The 25364-nt window shown below is 41.2% G+C and overlaps 1 protein-coding gene across 8 annotated transcripts in view; it reads left to right on the top strand.

The window, feature by feature from the left end:
• ZBTB44 (zinc finger and BTB domain containing 44) overlaps nucleotides 1-22815 on the top strand; it is a 45141-nt gene extending 22326 nt beyond the window's left edge. The window contains exons 3-7 of one of the 8 annotated variants that reach the window (XR_005831218.1): nucleotides 2346-2430; nucleotides 7938-8101; nucleotides 10449-10532; nucleotides 19575-19881; nucleotides 20587-22812. Coding sequence is in view for 7 of the 8 variants with exons in the window: in XM_040615976.1 (XP_040471910.1) it covers nucleotides 2346-2430; nucleotides 7938-8101; nucleotides 10449-10749; nucleotides 12876-13158 (833 nt within the window). In the remaining variant the exon portion in view is untranslated. Of the gene's footprint in view, nucleotides 1-2345; nucleotides 2431-7937; nucleotides 8102-10448; nucleotides 10750-12875; nucleotides 19246-19574 lie in introns of those variants that run through there. The other 7 variants (XM_040615980.1, XM_040615979.1, XM_040615978.1 and 4 more) reach the window with 7 other exon arrangements.
• Nucleotides 22816-25364: the final 2549 nt, after the last annotated feature.

Here is a 25364-nt window from a genome sequence, read left to right as displayed (position 1 = left end):
GCTTTTGAGCACAGTTCACATGTACCTAATATATGATAAGGCAGGCTTTGTAGCTAGAAAGCACTTTTTACCTCCCCAAAATGTATTGCCTTATGCAGTAATATAAGAACAGCAAATGGAGGCAGCAAGATATGTTAAAAATGCAGCTTTCTTTTCCCTGAACATATTTTCCTTGTGTAATTGCATATATTTATCTCAGTGTTTTATAGTGCATTTATAAAAGCATTCCTGCCTCTCTTTCTGATACTGCAAAAAGCTCTTATTCACTCTTTGGGCAATTTCAAGAATTGTTCATTTGCAATTTCTTATATTTGGAAGCACTTTATAATATGGAAGGAGACGTGAAGCAGGGCCTTGATAAATAAGTCATTATGGTTACAACAATAGCTATGTCTGAGGAGATATTTTCATAACTCATTAACACTGTTTCCATTTGAGAGGTGAAGGCATAAAATTAAACCTAAGAAGAGCAATTGGGCTTATTTTTCAGTAGACTTTCAGTTAAGTATTTCATGAAAAAGAAGAATAAATCAAAACAGAATTAACTTTTGTAACTTTATGGATTGCTTAGTTGCTGAATTTCCCAAATGTAATTTGTCAGCTCGTAACAAAATAAAAAGTTTTGATTCTCTTAGTGTCATTTTTAAACTGCTGGAGGTGCAAGTTTCTTGCCGTCACTGGCCCCGGAACATGGGGTTGCGTTAAGACAATAATCTTGCACTTCAGCAAGGTTTTGTAGAACACACTGACCTTTATGGGGCAGCCTTTTCTGGAGACACTACTCTCGTTCTTTTTGACAAAATACGCACATTTTCTGCTTTACTTTCCATGTCTTTGTTCCTTCTCTTTGGTTTTCCATTTTGTCGGACACTTCTCATTGTGGACCTAGTGATACTTGATTTTCCTAGTGAGCTTTAGAAGCAGGTTCCCAAATTCCAGTTGCTCACGTACCAGTCTCTCAGAAAGCACAATTCTTTTTAACCTTGGCAGTAAGAGTGGCTCCTAGCACTGTCCTAAGCTTCTCTTGTTCTCAAGATGTAGGTGTAGAGGGAGATATCTTCCCCCATCTGTTCTCACCTCACGTGGATTCAGTGATAGAGACCCAAAGCCTGCTTGACTGTTCAGAAAAGTTCAAGCGGTGCTTCGTGTGCAGCCTCAACAGAGGGAGAGGGAGGCAAGATGGAATTACAACTTCCAAGTGACTTTCACGCTACTAATCGTGCATACGTAATGATTTAGGAGCCCCTGTTTTGGAGAGGAACAACAGCAATTCTGATCCTTTGGAAATTTGGCGGAGTTCAACCATTCGTTTTTGTCACCTCCCATTGCACCTATAGACATCATCAGAGGAAGAGGAGGAATGCGAGGTGATCCAGTCGGCTCTCTGTGCTCAGCTTAAAGACAAAGCAGGGCAGGGTTTATTGTTTATCTACATAATCATAACCAAACCAAGAGGATTTTTATTTCTTTTTTATCAAGGGGGTATAGTTGGGGTGGGGGTACCGGTTCTTAGAATTGTTTTAGTACCGTACCACCGTCTTCCCTCCCTGTTAGGGTGACATCAGGCCACAATAACCTTGCGTAATACACCTAAACAAGGACTTAATGCCAAACTCCAAGGGGTGAGGAGGGAGGCCCATCTGAGCAACAGCACATCAGGTGAACGAAGTCGTAGCTTTGCTTTAGTGCTGCTTAGATTCTGCTTCCAAAATGCACTTGAGCTACAGTTGTTTGAATGTCAGTGCACTGAACAAAGCTCTGGTTTTGTGTATAATTTCCCCTGCAAACAGATGCGTGGTCTCTTTTGTGCTGCATTTCTAATTTCTCAGAGGGCTCTTCCTGTCTCAGCATCTTATCAATAAGTGAAGACGTTATCAGGGAACAGATATATTTTATATATATATATATGTATGGAAGATTTGGAACACAAAAGCAATGTAGTGTAGCAGGATGGAACTCTTTATTGTTTAAGAAGTCTTGAAAATTGATGAAATGGTCCCTTTAGGTGAAGGTAACATTTCTGCTTTACAGTGTTAGTACTGGATGTGTTTTGAAAACTCTGGCTGTATTTAACATAGATTCTTTCCATTTTCTAGGTGTGCCAAATATTTGCCCTTTATTGAATTGTCCATTTGCTAGATAGTCTGTGCAGAGGAGAAGCTTATTTGGAACATGTTGCTTCTGGGTTTTCGAAATGATTTTCCCAAGACAATTTTAGTATCTTATCACCCAGGAAGCAGTGTCTCTCACAGATTTGGGAAAGCAAGCTTCATATGTATTTACCAGCCCCCCCAACCCTTTTTGAACACTTATTTGCATTAAATTGCCCTTTTTTCTTTGCCTAGGCTCAATAGATGAGGGGGTTACGGAGGGATTGCCCACACTCCAGAGTACCTCTGGCACTAACGCTCATGCAGATGATGATGATCGGTATGTACCAATGTAGTGTGCAAACTGTTCTGCAGCAAGTGCTGTGCTGTAATTAACCTACCCAGCCTTAATCCCAGAATGTTTAGTTGTTTGTACATCTAATTCTCTGTGTTGATCAACATACAATCAGTGCCTGAAGGTTCAGATGCTGTAGAAGAATGTAGGTGATGAAAGTCAGAATTTGCTTACTTGTTCCTTCATTTCCTGTCTATTTCCAGGCAACACTGGTGAAGAAAGATATTCATGTTTTTACTGTTCCTTCATCACTGCTCTTTATTAATGCCAATTTGAAAAAAAAATCTTTACTGTGAAACAGGTGTGGTAGTTGCATGCATGCTAAAGCTGACATAAAGGCACAAAAGCAACAAAATGAGAACAAGTGCCTAGTCTTGGCTTCACCAGAGATTGCTATTGCCGTAAACCACAGAACAGGCAGAGCAGCCTGAAATCTTTTCTCCCAAACTTTCTGCGTGTAGCTTCTTACTAAGGTGCTGTGTGTCACTTTACTGTAAATATTTAGCGGTCTTTTTGGCAGAGAAGGCCAAACCAAAATGGGTCTCTTTGGTCAAAGATGTATCGTAGTTCTCACGGACCAAAGCGATGTACCTGCAAGTGGCTTACAAGGGTACACAGAACTGGTTTGACTTCTATTTCTTTGCTTTTGCGCTGTGTCAAGTGTGTGTATAGCTAGCTTTTGCATAGTGTTTTGTTAGACAAGTGGATCTGAGGAAGAAGTGTGAACCTTTGGGAGTTGTTCCAGAAACTGTGTCAAGTGAAACTCCCTATAGAGATAACTATCAAGAGCTGCATTTTCATAGCTCGTAAAACCTTTCCTGACATTTCCATCTAAAACCTGTCCCATTGCAGGATTAAATCTGGAGGGAAAATAACTGCCTAGATAAGATTTTTTTGTATGACACAGAAGATGTTATCTATCTGCTAACAACTCAGTATAAAAATAATACCCAGCATTTAGGGTATGAATTGATAGTAGGAGCACATGTTACATTAGAACTAATCCAGGTTTTTAAAGCTATAATTCTAAAGTCAAGTGGCATACATATTTTCAGCAGAGGATTATTTCAGAAATTTCCTATAAAATTGCAGAGCTTTGGTGCAAACTGCACAGAATAATTCGGGATAAATAAAATCCTTTAAACGCACTGAAAATTCCCACTTAAAGGTCTCTTCCATGCAGCAAAGGAAAGAATATTTGCCTTAGTTTATGCCCAAATTTGAAAATAATTAGTCTCAGAGTAACAGAAGCATCAGCAAAATGAACTAGAATTTGCACGTAGTTTATATCACAGTAAGGAATGAACAGATATAGGAATTTATGAGAATTTTGGACTCCAGAACTAAAATTTTCTACCAAGTGATGTACTTTATAAATTCAAGTGAAAGTGCCAAGACTCTGCTTATTCTGTCAATCAATTAAATGTGTAAAATGGTGCTTTCAAGTCCCCAAAAGTTTTCTTTCACAGGCATGTGTGCGTATGCCTGTCAGGATGGGACAGGGCATTCTGATACGCTGTGACAGCCCTTTGAGCACCGAACTTCTAAATTCCCATTTCAGGCACTGGATGGGCACATCAGCAAATAAATACAGCCTGTCATTCTCTGTGTAGCAATTTGGGCACACAGTTTTGGGTGCACAAGAGTTCTGAGTAAGGTAAAATGTGTATCTCTAGCTGAATCAAATGAAGACATGATCAGTGAATCATATGGATGGAGAAAATTTCCCCCACTTTACTTTTGTTTTGTTGTGGTGGTTTTTTTTAAATGCACCTTTAGTTTAAGTCCATGTTGTACATTGGTTTATTAGCAGAAATTCTCAACATGTCAAAATCAGTTGTGAGTGGACAATGCAAGTTTGTAGTGAGAAATGGGGGTTTTTTTGGCAAGTATATGTTATATTTCTGTTCATAAAACAAAGCAAAAGACTAGTCCATCTAAAAAAGGTCTTTCAGTATTACATCCTTACCACCATGGAAACAATCATAAATATTTCAAAGTTTAAAACATCTTCTCTCTTCTGTTTCTGTGTTAATAATTAACGTCATTAATTGGTCCTCTTCCATAGTCAGTGTTTCATAAACAGCAGGTCACATGTAATTGTTGTCAGCTTAATAGACACACAGGAATTTGTTAAGTATTAAAACTACTGTTTCACAGTGAAGTCTGATGCATTCTTTCTCTGATATTTCACATTTGGATTGTAATATACTTTTCTGACATAGATCTGTAATTCAGCCTTGGCTGGTTTAACAGTTAGCCTCTGTATCAGTTTGCTGATTTAAAAGGGAGTTGCAAAGACTCAATTATAAAAGAACTCTCTGATCCAATATAATGAGAGCCTCCACTTTTCGAAAATAAGTGTTATTTACAAATAGATAATGTTTCTAGGCTCACTGAGCATTTTGGCATTCACATTTGTCAGAGTGTTGTTCTACACAGTTAAACCTCTTGCTGAAGAGAAGAAAAAAATGCAAGTAGAATATTTTAGCCTTGCAGTGAAAACATTTTAAACCTATCTCTTTGTCTAGCTCTTAGAGAAATTATCTGAGATGTTAGACGAATCTCAACTGTTAAATGCCACATTTAGCACAAATTGCATGCCATTGAATATATATGGAAAAAAAGAAGCAGGGGAGAGAAAATATGTTTGTGTTTTAAATGTAATTTGTTCATTGTGCTAAGGTGCGCGCTTGTGTCACCAATAGGTATTTCAGCCTGCTTGCAGTGTAAGGATGGAAAAAGACATGCCAGTCACTGGTAGCTGGAGAGCCTCCTGATTGCCATTTGATCTGCTTTAATCAGCCTTTCTCATTGTGAAGCTTTTGTGTAGGAAAAACCAAAACTTGATTTTCAATTTCTGCTGGGAAGGTTGTCCCCGTAGCGCTTCTCCTGGCTGTTTCAATTGCAGAGAAGCTGGCACCAGTACAGGCTTTGAGGATGAACTAGCCTGAGAAAGCTGGGAAAAAAAAGGAGGGCTGTGATTCCTAATTTCTGTCCTAGTTTGAGTGTCTCCCTAGGAAGCTCTCGGAGCACAATGCGCTGTTGCCTCCTCACAGTCCCTTAATACAAGAAGGAGGGAGGAAGAACCTGAGAATTGTGTTACCAGAAGCTGAAGTTCTCTATAAAGCAAATGTCGCAGAAAACAAACGCAATACTTATTTGAGCGCACTACCTGTGTGTGTCTGTGTACATCCAAGAGCAGGAGTGCTGGCTGCCCAGCCTGTTGTCCCTTTTATCAACCCTGCATTGCAGCTGTCGCTTCTGTTGCACGTAGCTGTGAAAATTTTGATTGTGAATTCTCTGATCAGCTGAGCGCAAGGAAACCTTTTCTGAAGGAATGTGCCCCTTAGCCAGACTGCGTGACATTTGTCAAATGCCAGGTGAGGGGCAAGTTGGCCGTCCTGGGCCCGGATCCATTTGGCCATTTGATTACTAGGCTGTTATGGCAGCTGAACTTCTATGCCTTACGCGTTTTTTGCAATGTTGTTCCTTTTTTTTTTTTTTTGATAACAGATCGGTCTGTTGGTCTGTGTTGGTGGAGTTGTCACTGGTAAAGTGGAAAGTGTATGGTCATACCAACTCCAGAGACAAAACTAATGTTTCCATGTCTGAGTAGAGAAAAATCTGTTCTTTATCTAGTGATCTGCTCACAGGGAGGGAGGGGAGCGCCAGGGTTTGTCAGAAATTTGGTTAGACAAATCAGAACCCGTGTTTACAAATACCCTCATTTGTTTCAGGTGGGTCTGATGAGGCCTCGGCTGGCCTTTTTAGACCTATACGCGGCAGGGAACTACACTCTGCCAGGCCCAGGGCATGAGCTGGTAACTTCCCTCTTGGAAATACTCCCTTTAGCAAAGATCAACAAGTATGTCAGCATCTATGTTTTCCACAGCTCTCTAGGACCCTACTGTCTATAAAAAGAATCGAAGGACAATAAAATTTCTTCCTTAGAGCAAATATTCCAGTTGCATGAGAGCAGAAATCCTTCTGGGTTTTTACAGACTTGATTGATGCTGAACTCCTGCAGGAAGCTCTTTCATCCTGTGTGTATCGAGGGAGACCTGGTGCTCGCTCACTCTCCAGATAAATTATACAATTGGAACTTTTGCTACTGACACCCATCATTGTACTCTGAATTCAGACACCCAGTTCTCACAGTTGTATTGACATCCATTTCCAGAGGAGATAAAGACAATTAAGGTATTGATTTTAAAGAGATTACCCTAGTTCTTTGCCGTCCTGTGCCGATCTGGTCTGTGGATTTTTGTATGATGTAGGAGAATGTATTTTTGCAAGGTGCACGTTTCATTCCCGTGAACATTAGAAGCCCACAAATTCAGCCGAACCTTGAAACCAATAATCTGGGCTCGAGATGGAAGCAGAGCAGGGAAAGAATTTGTTCAGTCAGGGAGACTTTCTGACTGTGTGCAACAGGAGACATCGTTGTACTTTTTTCTCAATAGATTTCAGACATTACGGTTTAGTAAAACTAAAATTGCATTGTTCTGGCTGTGGAATATTCCGGGTCAGAGCAGTTCCCTGCTGCCAGTGATGTCTGATCTTCTGTCAGGCTGCGAGCAAGCTGAAATATCTATTTCAACAAAAAATATAGACCTTAATGCTCAGGAAAGGGAAACCCCAGGTAAGTACAAACTCCTATTGCTATGATGTTTGTACCAGCAGATTTGTTTTTAGCTTACTATGCCCTTTAGCAAAGCAAGTTCCTTGCCAGAGGACTGGGATTGTAACGCTTAAACAGTTCCCTTAAACAGTTTGCAGCTAGAGGCTATGGAGAAGCAATTAGTCAGTTTTAAATAAATTACTTGGAAAGTTAAATCATTCCTTTATTATAGTCTGTGTGCTGTTTTTTAACATAGAATCTTTTTAACAGAGAATAGCTTGAACTATTCTCGTAGAGCTGATTGAATCAGACAAGGAGCAAGAATTGATTAATTAGATTAATATTCTAAGCTTAACAATATGTAGTTGTAGATACTAATGTTTGTTCATTGGACTTGGATTGAAATGAAAATGAATGGGCTTTAATTTTGTGTGTAAATATCACTGAAACTGCAAAAACACTCCTTTGCTTTCCAATTTGCTCCGTTCTTTAAATTCTGCCTTTAGGGTCTGTTTGCTGATTGTAAGTCATCGATATGCTTGAGAAAATGCCCATGCCTGGAAAATAAAGTTCAGTTTGCAGCTGGTGCTCAGACCTGTTGCCCAAAGAAATGGAAGGCAGAGGTTATCCTCTGGTTTTGTTCAGGTGTGTGAAGTCAGTGGCGATAAGACTTCAGATGCAGGTCAGACACGTTGCTATAGAGGCAGAGATTTCCAACCTAGATACCGATTTCAACAGAAATGTGAAGCGCTGGTCTTTTTTTTCTTCTCGTACAAATGTGTTCAACGTTCACATTTCCACGGACAAGGCTTCTTAGGTTTTTTTTTCCTTTAGCTTGCTTGTAAATCAGTGAATTTTTTCTTTGTAGTTTGGAGAACGTTCAGTATCCCTACCAACTCTACATTGCTCCTTCTACCAGCAGCACAGAGAGACCCAGCCCAAATGGTCCAGACAGACCTTTTCAGTGTCCAACCTGCGGGGTCCGGTTCACTCGCATTCAGAACTTAAAACAACACATGCTTATCCACTCAGGTAAGAAACGTTACTGCTTCCAAAAATTGCTCATTTATAGACTCACAGGGTTTTGCTCACTGTGCCGCAAATAAAATAATGCAGTTCTTTTTTAATCACCTGCCAAGTGCTTGAGAACCGATTTCAGAAAGATTGGTTAGAGGTATGTCTCACTGAATGCTTGTTTTGATACATCAGATCTGACTGATAGCTCTGTTCATGGATGATTAGCATTTGTGTGGACTGAAAAAAGATCTGATTGTCTGACACCCATCAGAATAAGTCAGTTTCATGATAAAGGTTTGAGATGAAATAAAGTATACTGGGGTTTTTATTATACTAAAGAAGTGAATGTAGATCAAAGTTCTTCCTCTTACATGTTGTAATTGTCTGCTGTGTTTTAGAGGGGACTTGCAGCCATAAGAAACTACGGTCTATCTAATGTCTTTGCATTGAAGAAAGTTGTATACCTTTCAATCTCAGAGTGTTTGGAGGGATTGCAGGACAACTGGATTGGCTTGATGATCAATTTAGGTACTACAGATATAGTACAGGTAGCAAAAGGTTCATGTGAATGCCTCCTCTGAGTCTTGATCCCCAAATTGGTACATTTATTTTGATTCCTAACCAAGTATGAACTCCTAATGTCTTTGCTGTCGGTGTTCAAGACCTGTCAGCGTTATCTGGCAGTAGTGTTGACATTTGAGCGAATGAAGGGGATATTAAAGGGTTATTGCGCTTTAGCACTGAGCCTCATGGTTTAGCATCTGCTGGATTGAGCTTGACTCAAGCCTGCGCACAGATGCTGTACTGTTCTTGGGCAGAGCAACCTCAAGTGTCAAGATGTAATTTTTTCCACTGTCAGCAATTATTTGTCAAAACCTTTCAAGCAAAATGACCAGACTATGTTTAGGCCAGCGGTAATAATACACGTTTAATACAAACTTTGTGGGCATATCAAGTGCAAAACTATCCCAGGCTGGTTGCTAAAGTCTTAACTGACAGCAGCCAGACAGGCTTCAGCAAAGCATCTGTGGCCGACCTGTCAACTGGCAACCCCTGGGCAAAGTTGGGTGAGATTTAAATAGCTGTGTTAGAGTAATTAGCACGCAGAAGAAACTCTCAGAACTTGCAGATGTTGAAAGTGTTTTCACATAAGCAAAATGGCTGAAGAGATTTTCCTCGGACTTATCGGAGGAAGTAGATGCCCTTGGACAGTACGAAAGCATGAAAAGTTTTAGCTCCACGAGACAATATTCTAGTATATTAACTTGCTTTCACATGCTTAACAAGGAGTTTCAGTGTAACCGTAACTACAGCTTTCTCTGTATAAAAGCCCCAATTAAAAGTTCAGCTCCGGCTTTGAATGTAAGGAAAGCAGAGTGAAAGACTGGTGGAATTAACAGCCTGGACTGATGCACATTCAGCCTTTTGAAAAATCCTTTTTTTATTCCTTGACAGCCCTATTATGAATGGAGCTCCATATTCCAGATTCTTGGCCTCATGTTTGGATTTCCACACTTTCTGGAGTTCAGTCTTTTTATTAAATCTTAACTTTTTGGTGATTCAGTCTATTATGTTGTAATAGTTCTGTTTGGGTGTGATTACATACTCCCAGCCACTGCAACATGTTGCAGAGCTCATATGTTTTAGGGTTTTAGTAGTGCCTGTGATAAATGAAAAATGAACGCCTAACAGAATTTCTAAATTAATACAAGAAAAAAATGAGAGGCATGAACCTAAACTGTCTTAGCTGTCTGTCATGCAAAGTTGCTGAAAATTCTTGTATAGAGAGGTTCCCACGCAATATAAAGGCTGCTACTTCACCCTTTTATCACCATTCCTGCTGCATTACAGGGGCATCCTTGTGCACAGGGTCCCCCTGCCAGAACACTTCTCTGAGGCCAAAGGCAGCCAGAAAAAAACATTGCAATTAAGGGTAGTCTGATAATTGCATTGTTGGGAACCAGTCTGGCACAAGAATCTCCCGAGATCAAAGGAGTTCAAAGATGGTTTGAGATGACTGCTGCATCAGATAGTTTTTGGCTGTGGCTCAGGACCTTATCCATAGCATAATCCATGGAGGCTCGTGTTCGTTTTGAACTGTGGGGAGGAAGGCGTGCGAGCGTTATGGACAGGTCACATTGTTAGGAAATTTTTTGACAGTTGGGTCTGAGAAAACGTAGCTCTCTTCTAATTGTTTCTGCCATTTTAAAGTGAAACGGAGAATTTCTTCCTAAACCAGCGCTTTGCTGTGAGTGGCCACAGCTGCTGTGCTTTCGCTGTTAGGAGTCTGGAAGGATTTTGCCAGTGACCTCTCATTACAAAAGGTGAATGTTTTGGGTTTTTTTTCCTCTCTCTTCCGCAGGCATTAAACCATTTCAGTGTGACCGCTGTGGGAAAAAGTTCACCCGAGCTTACTCGCTAAAGATGCATCGCCTGAAGCACGAAGGTAAACGCTGTTTCCGGTGCCAGATATGTAGTGCCACTTTCACTTCCTTCGGGGAATATAAACACCACATGCGGGTTTCCCGGCATATTATCCGCAAGCCTCGGATTTACGAGTGCAAAACATGTGGCGCCATGTTCACCAACTCTGGAAATTTAATCGTTCACCTGAGGAGCTTGAACCATGAAGCGTCAGAGCTAGCAAACTACTTCCAGAGCAGGTGAGGTGCACAGCAAAAACCTAACAGGGAAACGTGCCTTTTTTTTTTTTTAATTCCTTTTTTCTTTTTTCTTTTTTTTTTTTTTTCCTAAATCATCTTTTCCTGCTTTCAGGGCAGCCTGTTGTGCCTCTCATCAGGTTGCCAGCTAATTCCAGTCAAATTCATTCTTGCGCCACTCTCTGTTGTATCTGATCTGTCTTGCAGCGTCTTAAGCTATATAGGAGGGCACTGAAGAATCGAGAGATATGCAGAAGCTGCTTCTGGGCTACTTAATTTCTCTTTTCAGTGCTGTCTGTGGACAGGCTAATAGTGTTAAGTCCTAGCATTCTGTGCTATAGCATCTGTGGAGTTCTGTAAATGATTTGCTATTCAAAATCTCATACATGGCCTGTGCGCTTACATAGGGCATAGCCTTACGACTTCATTTTAAGTACTTGCTTGATGGTGGATGTTGTGGAAAGATTGCATGACTCTATACCTTCTCTTTTTTCATTTTCTAGGTAACGTATTACTAAATTATTAGACTAATAGGGTTTGGACTAGTAAGGGCCAGTTGGACATCTCGTTTATCAGGGCACAAAAGTCTTGGCATATCTCATAAGCACACTTCCCTAAAGACTATTAAAAGGCTTCTGAGGCATCAGACTAGCCTGTATTCTCATACTGAAATAAATGTTTGTAACCATTGGAACTTGAGTTGGAAAAATGTGAGAGCGAATGAGGAAAGAGAAAGATAGATCTCAGCTCTTAAATGTATGGAGAGAGTGCAGCTTGGCGTGTGTCAGTCATCTGTATTCAGCAATGCAAAAGAAATGTATTGTAAATGTTGTGGCATCTACAATAGCATCCCTGGTGATCTCTAGACATCATGCTTTTTCCCCTACAAAACATTTCAGCATTTTGTCCTGTTATCTCAGAAGCGAAGTAGAATGAAAAAACTACGAAACAAACCAGGAAAGCCAGTCACTGTTTTTTCCAACAGAATATTGTTTAAAAGTACAAGCGCTTCAAATCTGTGGGTTTACACAGTTCTTGTTCTTAGCACTTGTGCCAAAACTAGAGCGAGAACTCTTAAGGGATGATGATGCCATGATTGTGGTAAGCATTTTATTGTCGTCGTCGAATTAAAGTCAGATTGAAGTGTGTGATTTCAGTTGTCCATAGGCCTTCCTTTAGTTTGAATGTACAGACACTAGGTTTAGCCTAGTTGATTGCAAATCTGGATTTGAAGCAGTGAATGCTGCTGTCATGTAAGAAAAGGACTGCTTTAAAGTGCATTAATACAAGGAGGAACCAAAGCATATAAATAAATGTGCATGTATGTAACATGTATATACTTGCCTCAAGTACAAACTTACATGTCTGGTGCTGAAAATTTGCCAAGAAACCTTATTTTCTTTATGTCCTTATGCTCTGCAAATACTACTGGAGAGTTCCGTAGATTTCCTCTGGGTGCGCTCAGCCATCATTTGGTAAGAGTAAGTTACAGAGCTGTGGTCCAGAAAGGACTGAAACGGGAAGGAAACGCAATTCCTTTCTTTTCACAGTAGTGAGATACGTGTCAACATCACAGAACACCGCTGTGGTTGGCAGCCTGCGTACGCTTCCAGCAGAACCCTTGCCTCCTTGCCTCATGCTTCTGTTTACAGCCTGTCCCCTCTTAGAGGAGTGCTGCTGCTGTTTCTCGGGTGGATCTTATCTCAGTGGTGGAAAAGGCCCACATCTTTGCCAGTGCTGAACTCATTTTTGTTTTGTTTTTAAAGGTTGAGCGCGTGCTTTTTTCAATGGGGTTTTCAGTGCCATATGATGTTCCAGCCATTAACTTTCATTCTCATCCAGGTGATACAATCTAAATAATAAGTTGCTGTGTAGGAAATAATGGATGCAAAGCGATGCGAAATAGCTGCCTTTGAATACATTCTCTGCGTGTTTAAATGAGAACCAGGTTATAGTGCTTAGTGAAGTGTGTCGCTGTGATGATCTTGGAGCAATGTGAAATGAGTATCTTTGTTCTCTGTGCAATGCAGTGCGTAGCTTGTGTGATGTTAACTGATACACAGAAACTGATATCGCTAATGTTTGTGTGAGAAATGACATTTCTCTTCTGTCCTTTGCCCCTCTTCTAGTGACTTCCTAGTACCGGACTACTTAAACCAGGAACAAGAAGAGACCCTCGGGCAGTATGAGCTAGGGGAGCATGGCTTTGAAAGCAACTCTTCTGTCCAAATGCCTGTCATTTCACAGGTGTCGTCAACTCAGAATTGTGAAAGCACTTTCCCCTTGGGGTCTCTGGGTGGGTTGGCAGAGAAGGAAGAAGATATGCCAGAGCAGCCAAAGACTAACGCCACTGCTGAGGCAACCGCAGGTGACCCTCCGAAACCGGAGCTGTCATCTATTACTATTGAATAATTCATGGTTTGGTTTCATTTTTGTTCTTTGGAAAGTGCCTGTGTTTGGTCCTGTACATTTTAATTTAATTTTTTTAAACAAAAGTGGGGAGATTTTCCCTTTTTACTTTGTAAGCTACGCTTTAAACAGAAAACTGCAACAGATGTTAGATTATTTTTCATGACTGAATGATCACTTCTGTGAAAATATTTAAGACTGAATGCACAAAAAGATCTTGTCAGAACATCATGGAAGCTGTGATACACTTCTAAAGAAGAACAACTGATTCAGATCACTTTAACTATTTCTTCTTCCACAGTTAGAGCAGCTCATTAAGTTTCTCTTGCTTCTGCAGACCCTCTGGTTAAGGGAAAGAAATCAGAGGAAACCTTTTTAAAATGACAAACAAAAGGATGCATTGGAAATCATTATTGAACAGTTTTGACTAGTTTTGAGTGGATGCTTTAATCTTCTGCATAAAAAAAGAAAAATGACACTTCCTATCTCTGTGCCTGCTGTTTTTCAAAGCGCTTACTGTAACCCTTTTCTTGGAAACAGTAAGCATTTTTGAAACTAACAGTCACAGGCTTTTTAAAAACACGTTGTCCCTTTTCATCTCAGATGAATCAGTTTTGACAAACCAAGAGATGTCATGGCAGGTATTCCTACTTCTTATATTCCAGTCCTTTTAGAAACTGCTTGATCAGGTAGCCTGTCCAGATTTGCCCATCTAAGGTTAGACGTGGAAATACTACGGTCAGGAGAAGTCTGATGGTGCATAATGAATTGAGGATGATAGGAAAGTGTATATCCGTGCAAGCCTGACAAATATCTCATGACTGTATCTTTCTGTAGAAGGGGGACCTTCTACATGAAATGTATGAAAATGAAGGTTTTCCCAAACTGAAATTCTGAAGTCGTGGCTAGATTGTTTGCAGATCTGATCACTTCCCCCTGTCATGTATACTGTATCTTTACTAATCTCCAAAAGCTAGCTAGAGGGAGTTTACAGATGGGAAAAAAATGAGCTCTTTTGTGTGTTATTGCACATTTTTTTGTTTATACATATGCATGTATAGTTTCTGAGATTTTTATTAGTCTGTTTTGGACAAAACGAGCAATTTACTCTCTTTAGAGGCCATCTTTCTAACCCAACAGGGGGTTGTTTACAAAAAACCTATATAGCAATGATGAATTGTTCCTGTTTCAAAACATTTTAAGTCCTTGCCAACTCGGTTTATTAAAGGCCATTACTCCAGCTACATACACAGCTCAAGTAAGCAATAAATTGAAAGATTTGCAATTTCATTTTTCCATATTTAGAAAAAGCTGCAAATTTAGGGTGTGGAATTTTCAGAGCAGTGAGTCTTGTTTTGTCGAGGCTGTTTGGGCTATAGTACTGCTTTGAAACCTGAATCAGGAAATATATTAGGAGGTTTGTGATTTTTCTTACTGCTTCTTAAGTTAACTCGGTGTTTGATGCCAAATGCCTGTCGCCTACAGATGCCATGCTGAGCAAGTAGGTATTACCTGATCTTAGTATTCCAAAGGCATGATATACTCCCTTAGTTTTGAATCTTGGTTGTTTGTTGTTTTTTTTTTTAAATTGTTGCTTTCTGTCCGGATTTGTTTTAGGCAAATATGGGGAGGAAATGAAACTAATAGAGAAAGGTTGCTTCTGAAGAAACAGAAGACACAAAAGTCGTATTATATGGCAAGATCAATTTGTATTCAGTTAGCTTAGGCAGCTTTGATACTCTGTAGGTCTGAGTTGTTTCTACTAATAGCCAGCTTCCGTAAGGAAAAAAGTTTATTGCCCTTTGGAAAGAGCTTAAAGGGTTTCAGTGACTTTAAAATTTTTCTCTGCTGTGTTTTAGGTCAATAAACCACATTTTAGTTAGATAGAGCAAAAACATTTGGGATATAAGTCCTTTCCAAGTTGCTGGAATGAAGTTTCTCCGCCAGATCCAAAGGGTGTTTTAGCATCACGCTGCGAAGAAGTTCTCTGCTACAATTCAGTCTTGTATGTCTACCTGTGTAAGTCTTCTTAAAAGGGCTTGAAGGAGAAATTCTTCATTTGGGATGCTGTACTGTGAATTAGTCCAGTGTCTGTTGATGGGCTGAATTTAAAGACCAATTCTCTTCCAGTTCTGATTTCTGCAACTGAGAAGCCAGTGAGACAAGACAAGGTCTTTTGCTGAGCTTTATCCTGAATTATAGGGCTATGAAACTGAACTCACATACATAATTTTCTTTTTTTCTAACAAGTGTCACTCCACCTTGCAGGTATGGGGATCCTTTGTGATTCATGTAGTAAAAAGTACTTCACACAGAAACACATTTCCAGACTGTACGGATGTAATGATCAAAGGTGGTTAGATACAAACGGACGTAATCTTCTGTTGGAATCTGATCATTTTCACCCATTAGATATTTTGCTGAACAGTTTATCAGTGAGGAGAAGTGCAAATACAGAATAGACATATCTGGATATTGGATTTTTAAGGCTTAAAATTTTGTGTCAGAAGGAAAACTGCTTTCTGAATACCAAAGAGAAGGGGAAATAAAAGCTAAGACGACTTTGCAGCTCTAATCTGTTCTTCCTTGAAAAGAAATGAGCATCATTAACTGTTAACACCTTGGTACAAGGCAAGTCATGGGTTTCATTGGTCATCACGCTATGTTACACATTCTCTTTTTAACCCTGTAATCTCTGTGAAACATCTTAATTTAGTTCCCACTTTTCAGTCTGATTCAACTGCAGGAACAATAAGAGTTTTCAGAGGATTTTTTTTGTTGGTTTGTTCGTTTTAGGGTTGGGCTTACTTGTTAGTTCTCCTGTTTGTAATCGTTTCTTGTTAGTATCTCTTTTCTCCATAGAAGTGAACACAGATTAAACACAAATATTGTTTTATTTCTCGTCCCTAACTTGTTGGAAGTGTTCAGTTCTTTGAAACACTGGTGTTCTTCACAGGAGAGATGTAAAAGCATAGGACACCTTAAAACAATCTCTGTTGCTAATATGCTTAGATTCCAAATTGAGCAAGATAGATCTCTAACTAAGCTAGAAGAAACTTGCCTTAAACTACACTTGGGATTAAACCTAAAGTATAAATTTCTTTCAGTACGTTATCAGAGGATTTTGAACTCTGGACTGCATTTTCTTTTTTTCCTCTTTTTTTTTTCTTTTTTTCCTCTTTTTTTTTCTTTTCTTTTCTGTTTTTTTTTCCTGTAATTTTTTCTCTCCTGCCCCCACACCCCCGGAAACCCCCATTATTCGGTATGCATTTATGTTTCTGTGTGACAAGGATCACAGAATCACGGAACAGTCGAGACTGGAAGGGACTCTGGAGGTGATCTAGTTAACCCTCATGCTCAAAGCAGAATCAGCGAGAACAGGTTGCTCAGTCAGATTTTGAATATCTGCGAAGATGGAGAGTCCCCAAGTTCTCTAGGAAAGCTGTTCCAGTGTTTGACCACCCTCACTGTTAAAAAGGTTTCGGTATGTTTGCATGGGATTTCTTGTTTTTCACTTTGTGCCCACTGAGAAAGGTCTGGCTCCATCTTCTCTGCCCCCTTCTATCCAGTAGTTTCACAGATGGGTAAGATCCTCCTGAGCCTTCCCCAGGCCGAACAGCCCAATCACTCTCAGCCTGTACGGCAGATGTTCTAGTCCCTTTCTCATCTTTGTGGCCCTTACAAGTTGTTTAGAATTTCTTCCAAATAGCTACACGCACAACACATTGCAGCAGTTTCTTTGTCAATGAGTAGTCTCCAAACGAATTCACCAAATGATTTATGTCTTGCTTTTTGCGTATCCTCCTCCCATGCGGCACCAATCTTTGCACTCAGTGGAAAATCCTGTCCTCACCCATTTATTTTGCAAGCAGAGTGCCTTTACTACCACAGAACTAGCAAGGTTCTGCCGTATGCCAGGGACCCGGATTCTCGGAGTCTGTGTGGGGTCTTTACTCCTTGCATATTGTGTAGAGCAGTACGTCTGATGGGAACAATGGGAGGGGAAGGGATAGGCTTTTTCCTGATTTATCATGGTGTTTTGGGAGAGGGGAGAAGATTCAGAAGCTTTCTATTTCCCTGCAAAAAGTGGAAGAAAAAGAAGTTAGGTTTTCACTGTGCGGGAGTTTTGGCCAGGTTGTAAGGGTTTGTTTTGTTTTTCGATGCAGACACATAGCACAACTCCCCTGGAAATCCATGGGGATATCTACACATTTAGCAGCTTAAGCTCCCCGTAAGAGCTGCTTGTCACTGTTCTTACACCACATTAAAAAAGGTGTGTGTTCCTGACGATTTGTCTGTCTTACTACAGTTTGAGTTCAGTTGTCAGGCTCGCAGATACTATGGTCAAGTCTCTCATACTGAGAGATTAGTAGACTAGGTTATTGAAAATGGTTCTGGGTTCACATGTATCCTGAGTCTAAAAGGTATGAATTTAAACTTTTTTAAAAAGTAATAGCTGCCAATGCAGTAAAATATATTTTATAAGACTATGATCCCTATATGTCCCTTACGGGATAAAATTTTATTGTTTTTAAGCTATGGTTTAAAGTTTTTATATGAGGGCTTCAGTCGCTTCTTGGTTGCTGGCTTTCCCCTCCAGCCCCAGGATGGAAGAGCACTGAGACTATTGCCGGTCTCTCTCTGAGACGAACCATGAAGCATTTTATATGCAAATAGAACGGGAGCTTTGTGCACCCTGCAGGGATGGAGAAAATGCAGATGCAGGAGCACCTGTCGCTCCTACATCCATTGCAACTTCCACACCATCAGAATATGGAAAATAGCTAATTTTCATTCAGATCGATTAAGTTCGAGTTTTGCTTATGAGGTGAAACCCAGTTTTGGAGGTTTCTCATCTCCAGTTATGGACATAATAAATTCCATAGCATCTTGATGACAGATAAGAGGGTTCAAGGCCGGACGGTACCTCAGCCACATCAGAGGTCCCTAGCAAATAGAATCGGTTCAAAGTATTGGAGGAAATGTACCATAAAAAACAAATGTGAATTTTTTTAAATGCAACAGTACTTACTGCTCTGGGTTTTTGTTAACTCAACGTGTGCTATCACAGTAATTCAGTGTCCCACAGGTCTCAAATCGGGTTGCACTAAAAAAAAATAATAAACTAAATAGCTGAATCAGTTTCTGGTGCTGCCAGCCTGTGTGGCAACTGTACCTGCAGTCTTCCTGAGGGTTGCTGAAGTCCCCAGAGGAGTGATTTTGTTTAACCATTCGTTTAGCTGATGCATGCTTTTGATATTCTGACCTGTTAGCCCTGGCTACACCAAGTTCTTGGACAGCTTCTTTGCCCTGTTCCTGCAGTGCCTTCACTCTAGGTGCTGCCCTATGGTGAAACCCCAAAGAGGGAAAAGAGTAAGCTGGAGGAAAAAAATGTGAATTAAATTATTGTTGGGCTTCTTTGTGCATTTTAGTAACAGTGAAACCCCCTTAACTGTGCCAGTCTCCAGTCACCAGCCGTATATCCAGTCGTCATCTCATCCACAGTACAGCTTCTCTTGTTGATGCTGGCCACAGCTAGATTACTTGGCATGTTTATTGACTTAACAGAATTGTTTTTTGGTTTTGGTTTTGTTTTTTAATGTATACGATGTTTAAATACACTTCACATTTTATATAATACTATCTGGCTATTAGTATTTTTCAGGAACCATAGTTCTTGGTGGCTATATATATTTTTGTGACTTTTTTTGTAAACTAAGTGCCGTTTCAACGTTACAATCATTTTTAGAGTTATTGTAATCAATGTGAATATCATGTTTTTTCAAATCTGTTCTGAGCCTGTAGTGTTTGCTTTGTGATCATATGTGTAATGTATATATTCTGTATAGTTACATTGTATTGAAATACTAGCTTGTTTGATATAAGAACAGTATGTATTGGGTACCTTTTTGCTAGCCTGGTTGTTTAATCTTTAAAAAAAAATGTTCTAAAATACAAAAAAAAAAATATCTCCAAACTGGTCCCATTATAGGTCAAAATTAAGGGGGGAGAAAAACTAGTTTTGAGTGTCTTTGGATAGAAACATGAAGCTTAAGATTTTTCATTAAAATATTAATGTTTTATGGAGTATATCTTTGCTTTGTGTCGTTATTTAACTATACCAGAGTTGGCTTGTAGTACAAAAGACCAGCTTTGACCTTGCATAAGAAGGTGCTGCTCTCTTGCTAGAGCCACATTCTCTCATAGCTTTTGCTTATAATTAGTCTTGAGGTAGTCGAGTACGAGGAGAACTCGCTGTTGCTGAAGCTGTCATTGAGAGGAAGATAGTTTAAAGCACAGCAAGCATTAATAAATGATTGGAGAGGTCACACGAGTAAAGAGTATTACGAATAAAGTACACGTTTCTGTTTAATTTTCCATTGTATATTACATTTCCTTTTGTTAATGTTTTCTTTTAGGCCGTATTCTGCAAAAGCGGTGGGGGCCGCCTTTTGAACGGGGTTTTATTGATGGAAAGCCAGCCAAGAACGAGCCTAATCAAATTAGTCAAAGCAGAAGATGTTTATAAAGGACAGTAGACAGAGTCACCGTGATTGCAGCTGTGTGAGCTTCAAAATAGTCCTGAAACAGCCTAGAGTCACGGGACTTAAAATACACCTCTGCTGTTTCTGGCAACCCTTGCAATTAAATTAATTTGCCTCCTACAGACCCACCTGTCTGACCGAGCTGGGATGCTGGCTGGATCAACACATAGCTAGGGCACAGGTAGGAAAATGGAAGTTTTGTAACGGCTTGGCTGAAATGATTCGAACTCTGCCCGGTAGCCTGTGTGAATAACAAGCAGGCTGGCGTGGTTCATATGCTAGCAGTCCAGCGGTGTGCAGCATCTGACACGGGAGTGAAAAGGAAAATGGAAAAGCATGCCGTGGTGCAGAGTAAGCGGCCGCGACGAACCTTGGGTGGCGGGGTTTGAGGAGAGTGTCTAAACTCCCGCGTTCTCAGTTTCCTGAGGACCTCGTGTAGGGGCAGAAGTATTTTAGCAGAAGGGTAATTGGAAGAGGGAACGTATCTGGTGAAGGCTTTGGAGAGAATGAGATGTAAAGGCTCTGCCTCTGTTGATCTCCTGGAAAAGCAAGAATTTAGCTGCTTTGAAGACAGACAGACCCAGTTAGGAGTACGCAGTGATGCTTAGCAGACTGTTACAGATCTAAAGCCTGTATATGAACATATACTATCACAAAGCTAAGGCACGACTGCTAAAACACATACCTTTGATGGATATCGAGGTTCAGACTTGTGACTGGAGCGGATTTTTCCAAAGCACGATCATATGTTGTAAGTTTAGTATGAAACATCTTTTAGATGTCCGTAACAAAGCACGAGTACACCACTGAAGTTTTTCTGTGGCTTCCTTATAGCGTTGAAGCATTTTATTCCTGACAGTAATGAAGCACTATTTCTTTTGCACAGTGGAGAGCGGCCGAGATGAGATTGAATTCATAGCTACCGAGAATGTAGTAGAGCAGGGAACAGAGTGCTCCCAGGGCTTACTGCACCATTCCTACGTATGTGATATCCTGGTGAAAATGAAGCTGCTAAGAGAAACCTGGCTCGGATTAAGTATAAAGCGCTTTTCACGAGCTGCTTGTGTATGCTGCTTCTCCAGAGTACTGAGCGTAACTCTTGTCATCGCCGCTCTTAGAGCAGAGATCGCTGTGAGACCACGAGCGAGCAGAGCAGGGGTAAGTGCGTACATGGTAGAACCTCGGTGACAGCTCGGAGCCGTGTGCTCTTCAGCCCTTCTGAGTTGGGGGATCTGTTAACGCTTTTTTTTTTTCAGAGGAGACATGTGCTTTTCGGAGAGCAGATTTACACTTGCTGCTAGTAGCCCTGATTTTCTTAGCTGCTGTTTGCAAATGCTTTAGAAATAGCCTGCAGGCACCCAGAGTGAGACCCAAGTGCTTGAAAACCATTTTAAGGGCTTGAATTAATTGCCTTTGATCGCAAGTTGCCTTTGTCTCGGTCTCAGGGTCTCCCGGTGAATATTAGAGAGCATACGGGGCACCTATCTGTATATCTTGCTTCCACCTTTACCTCTGGTTGTTGAGATTTGAACTCTTCTATCCCACTGCTGAAGTCGATGGCCGCGACACAGGGGAGGTGCTTTGCTTGACTGCCTGTTTATTTGCGTGGCTGCGCTATTATCACTGACTCCTAGACAGCCCCCTCCCACAATTCACATACAACCGGTTGGATTTACTTGGGAATACATCCGCCGCATCTGCCAGAACTGCATTCCCAGTCTTCCTATGCCTGCATACAGCTAGATCCTGTGTTTTGTAATACATCCTTTAGAAGGTAACAGTTTTTTCTCCCAAAGTACTGCTTGTTCCCCTGTACGCACAAGCGTGCACACACTCACAATCTGTATGTGCTCGTTCAGAAGGAATTTTGAACAACGACCATGCAAAAAACATCGACTGACGATCTCCTTCCTTGCTGCTTCCCTACAGAAACAGCTGGCATTGCTGGTTTTTTCGGGGTTAATTCTCTTACGAAACAGGTTACTCGGTTAAACCTCCGGCAAGAACCTGGCTTCGCTCTTCTGTCAGCCCGTACAAACTGCTCTGGAGTTTGGAGTGGAAAGCAGAGGCACGGTTCGCTGCGATCCTGTGCCCATCTCCAAACAAGCTTCTCCTCCGCAGGGAGGCAGGACTTGGGGAGAAGATACAAATTGTAAGGAAGCAGAATATTTTCTGATCTCCAGAGGGGTCTGTTTGGAGGTGGCGAGTGCTGATGGTACTTCAGTGTATTTTTCTCTTTTGTTTTTTTCTCTGCGTAGACTCTTGACGCTTTCCAGGCTATTTCTAAGAAAAAACCCCAATGTCAGCTACAAGCAGCTTGCTGTTAAGTATCAAGAAACATCAAATAAATATGGGCAGCATCCATTTACGCCAAAACAAAGTACAGTCCTTAATTATTTGTTGGCTTAAAGCATTTATGTCTGCAGTGCAGTATAGCTTTCAAACTACCTCGGGCCAAAGATAGCTGTGAGTATGCCCCTGGCATTCCTGCCTCTAGAAAGACAGAAAACTAATGGTAAAGTGGATGAACTGAATTCTTTGGAGGCCGGGGAGAAGCCTCCCAGGTGAGTACACCTCTGAGTCGGAGGGGAATAACCAAAAGGGTTGGGAGGGGAGCAAGGAAACCGTGATGTGTTCGTGGGCTGGTGGAGGTGATGACTCTTGATTCCAGGATCAGTTTTGTGTGTGTAAGTGACGAAGATGTTTTGACACACATAAAAGGAGAAATGATCCCTCAGGGTTTGCTACCACAGCACTGAAGGGTAACGGTCCACTGGCTTCGGAAGAGCAAGGTAAATTACAATCCCAGTCCACTTAAGCATTTATATAGTCTGTGTTTCCAGAAATGTGTTCAAATTGCTCCTGAAGAGCTTACCCATTTTGTGAACTTCACTTTTGCCAGTTGCTGCTCTGACTCAGCGCAGTGTGTTTTACAGCCTGTGTATTAATGGGGCGCACAGAACTGTGTTGGAAGAGTTTATGTGCATAAACAGACCCTTGCACTGTGTAAAACAAAACCAGAGAGAAAAGACACCAAAGCACAGGACTAATAAGCAACAGAGCTCAGAAAAGCAAAACATCTCTCCAGGGTAGGACTTCATCTTCCCACAATTTAAATGAGAAAAATAACAAAAATCCTAACAAAACTTTTTATATAACTTCAGTGTTGCAGTGATCAGTTTCAGGGTTGACGTGACAGCAATTATAAACAACAGTTATGCAACTGCCTCGTTGATTGAATTGAAATTAATACAGAGAAAGAAAGAGCCAAACAAAAAGAAATGGCTTTGGGTTGACTTTGGTATGTTTTAAATAAATTAGAAAATGCTCAGGTCAGCCTTTTTTTTTTTTGAAAGTGAGCGCAAGCCCAGGGTGAAAAATCTCCTTGAAGAACAGACAAAGTGAATTGCTCTAACAAATGCTATTTGTCTTCTAAGGCTTACACCTCCTCTTTTTTTTTTTTGGTGTTTTTTTTTTTTTTTTTAACCTGACAGTGAGGTAATTCAATATTTTAATTTTGCTCAATTTCTTTTACTTTTAAAAAAAAACAAAAACAACTGTTTAACACATTGTATCGTTAAGTTAAAAAACTGTTTAACACATTGAATCGCTGATTCCAGCGTCGGTGATTCACACCATCTGAGGATGCCCACGTACGCGTGTGTGCGTACACATTATTTCCTCCACTCGCCATCTGGCAGGCGTTCGGATGTTTTTGAGTGGAACTGAAGGCAACGTGGCTGCTGCACGTTGCACGGGCAGCGTCTGGTACCTCGGAGAGGAATGCTTCCTTAGCGTGAGCACCATTTGGTAGCGCTTGGATTCACGTAAAGAAAACTCAAGGAAATTTTTAGTCTAGCTGGCTGTAGCGGCAAAGCCCCAGTCCTGCCTGAATTGTACAGTAGTTGCACCCATCTCGTTTGCTGCGAGCTGTCTGACGGAGGCAGGATGTAATTACTGTTCAGTCCCATTAATGCTCCTGCATGGACACGAGCTAACCTCCTGGAATTAATTTGACGTTGTGAAGTAGGTGTATAAAACAATGCCAGGGAGCATCGCTTGTCAAAGAAATACCGTGGCTTTTTCTGTTTCTCCAGGATTTCTCCTGTTGATAGAGGGAATAACAGACCCAGGAAGAAATGGGGGATAGGAGTTAAACCTGTTGTTGCTTTGCTCCTCCTCACCTTTCCCACCCTGAGTAGTAGGAGGCAGAGGAGCCTGGAGCTTGTCGCTTCCAGTGGGAGACGAGGAAGCAGATTTGGGAAGCTCCTACACAAGATGGGTTTGCTACACATCCCACTGACATGTGTGCTAGCGTGAGTCATCCAGGGAATTCGCTGCTCTCTCTGCAACAGGTTCAGTGAGCAAAGTGCCAAAGAAAACCTGCAGAATATAGCACGCTCGCTAGTTGTATGTGCGCGCTCGGCCGCGGTGAGCTTTTGTGCTGCATTCCCTACCAGGTTTGCCACAGGTAGGCAGTGGGCAGGTGGCTTCATCCCCAGCAGCCTTGTTGAGGAAAAAAAGCTGGTCTAGAAGCTGCCTGCCTTCACTGTTGTGTTTCCAAAGGCCCCTGTTTACACTTGTCTTTCCCGGGCCCGTAACTCAGTGTTGCACATTGCCCTTGGCGTGCTGCTAGGTGACACGAGGAGTGCAGTTCCTGGAGCTATCTCGTTGTCCCTGCTTGCCTTTCCTTTCTTCCATCTGTTGCTGTGGATTCTCAGGTAGCCAGGAAAAAGGGAAAGCTCACATGGCCTTTGACATCTCTCCAAGCCAGAAATAAAGCACTGGGAGGTTAAATTTTATGTTTTGCTTAGCTTTCCCCTCTGGACACGTGAAAAGAATTACAGGAGCTTGATCTATAGTGTGGCTAGGCAGCTGTGATGGGTGCTTTATTAAAGTCTATAGCAATCAAGCTAACACAAACCAGAGCCTTCCCCTGCAGCTTTATGTAGCCCTTTAAAAAAAGTGATGGATGTTTTGCGGCAGGAGTAGGGGGAAATTAGTAAGTTAGGTTGAACTACACAACAGGATCACCAGAACAATTAATAGCCCTTAATGTGAAATAGCAAGCTCTTGGCTCCTCGAATGTTACATGGTTTGTAATCCAGGGTGGATTGCCTTTAGAGTATGGCTCTCATCAAAAGCGTGGCTAGAAAACCCTCAGCACAATAAAGCTGTTCCATGGAGAGGATCCTTTTCGCTGTCTGGGGTGTCTTACGTAGGTTTTTTTGCTACTGGTTTTGCCCCTCTTTGTCTGAGCACGCTATGGGAGCAGTGCAGCTCTGGGGGAGGGAACCGGCTGCCTTTCTTTTGAGAACTGTTAGCTGAACTCTGGTGGCAGTGGTGCCTTTTTCCCCATCAGTTGTCATTTGTGCAAATCCACTGAATCAGCTGCAGAGCTGGAACTGGGCACGATCTGTTTTTGTCTTTATTGCTAGCGATGATGCCAGAAAGCCTGCAGCTTGAATTCCCATCTCAAAGTGGGTTTGCAGGACCTGTGTTGTGAAAAAGCTTTTCTTTTGTTTGCTGTCCAACACAGAGCTGGATGTTGGGAGAGACAAAGAGTCCTAACGGCACAGAATGCAACTTGCTTGACATACCAGGGCACGTTTTCCTCTCCTTCAGCACCTTGGCTATTTTATTCCCTTAATTAACCTGAGACAT

Source organism: Falco naumanni, chromosome 16, assembly GCF_017639655.2.
Source record: "Falco naumanni isolate bFalNau1 chromosome 16, bFalNau1.pat, whole genome shotgun sequence".
NCBI lineage: Eukaryota > Metazoa > Chordata > Aves > Falconiformes > Falconidae > Falco > Falco naumanni.
This window is presented reverse-complemented; position numbering and strand designations above follow the sequence as displayed.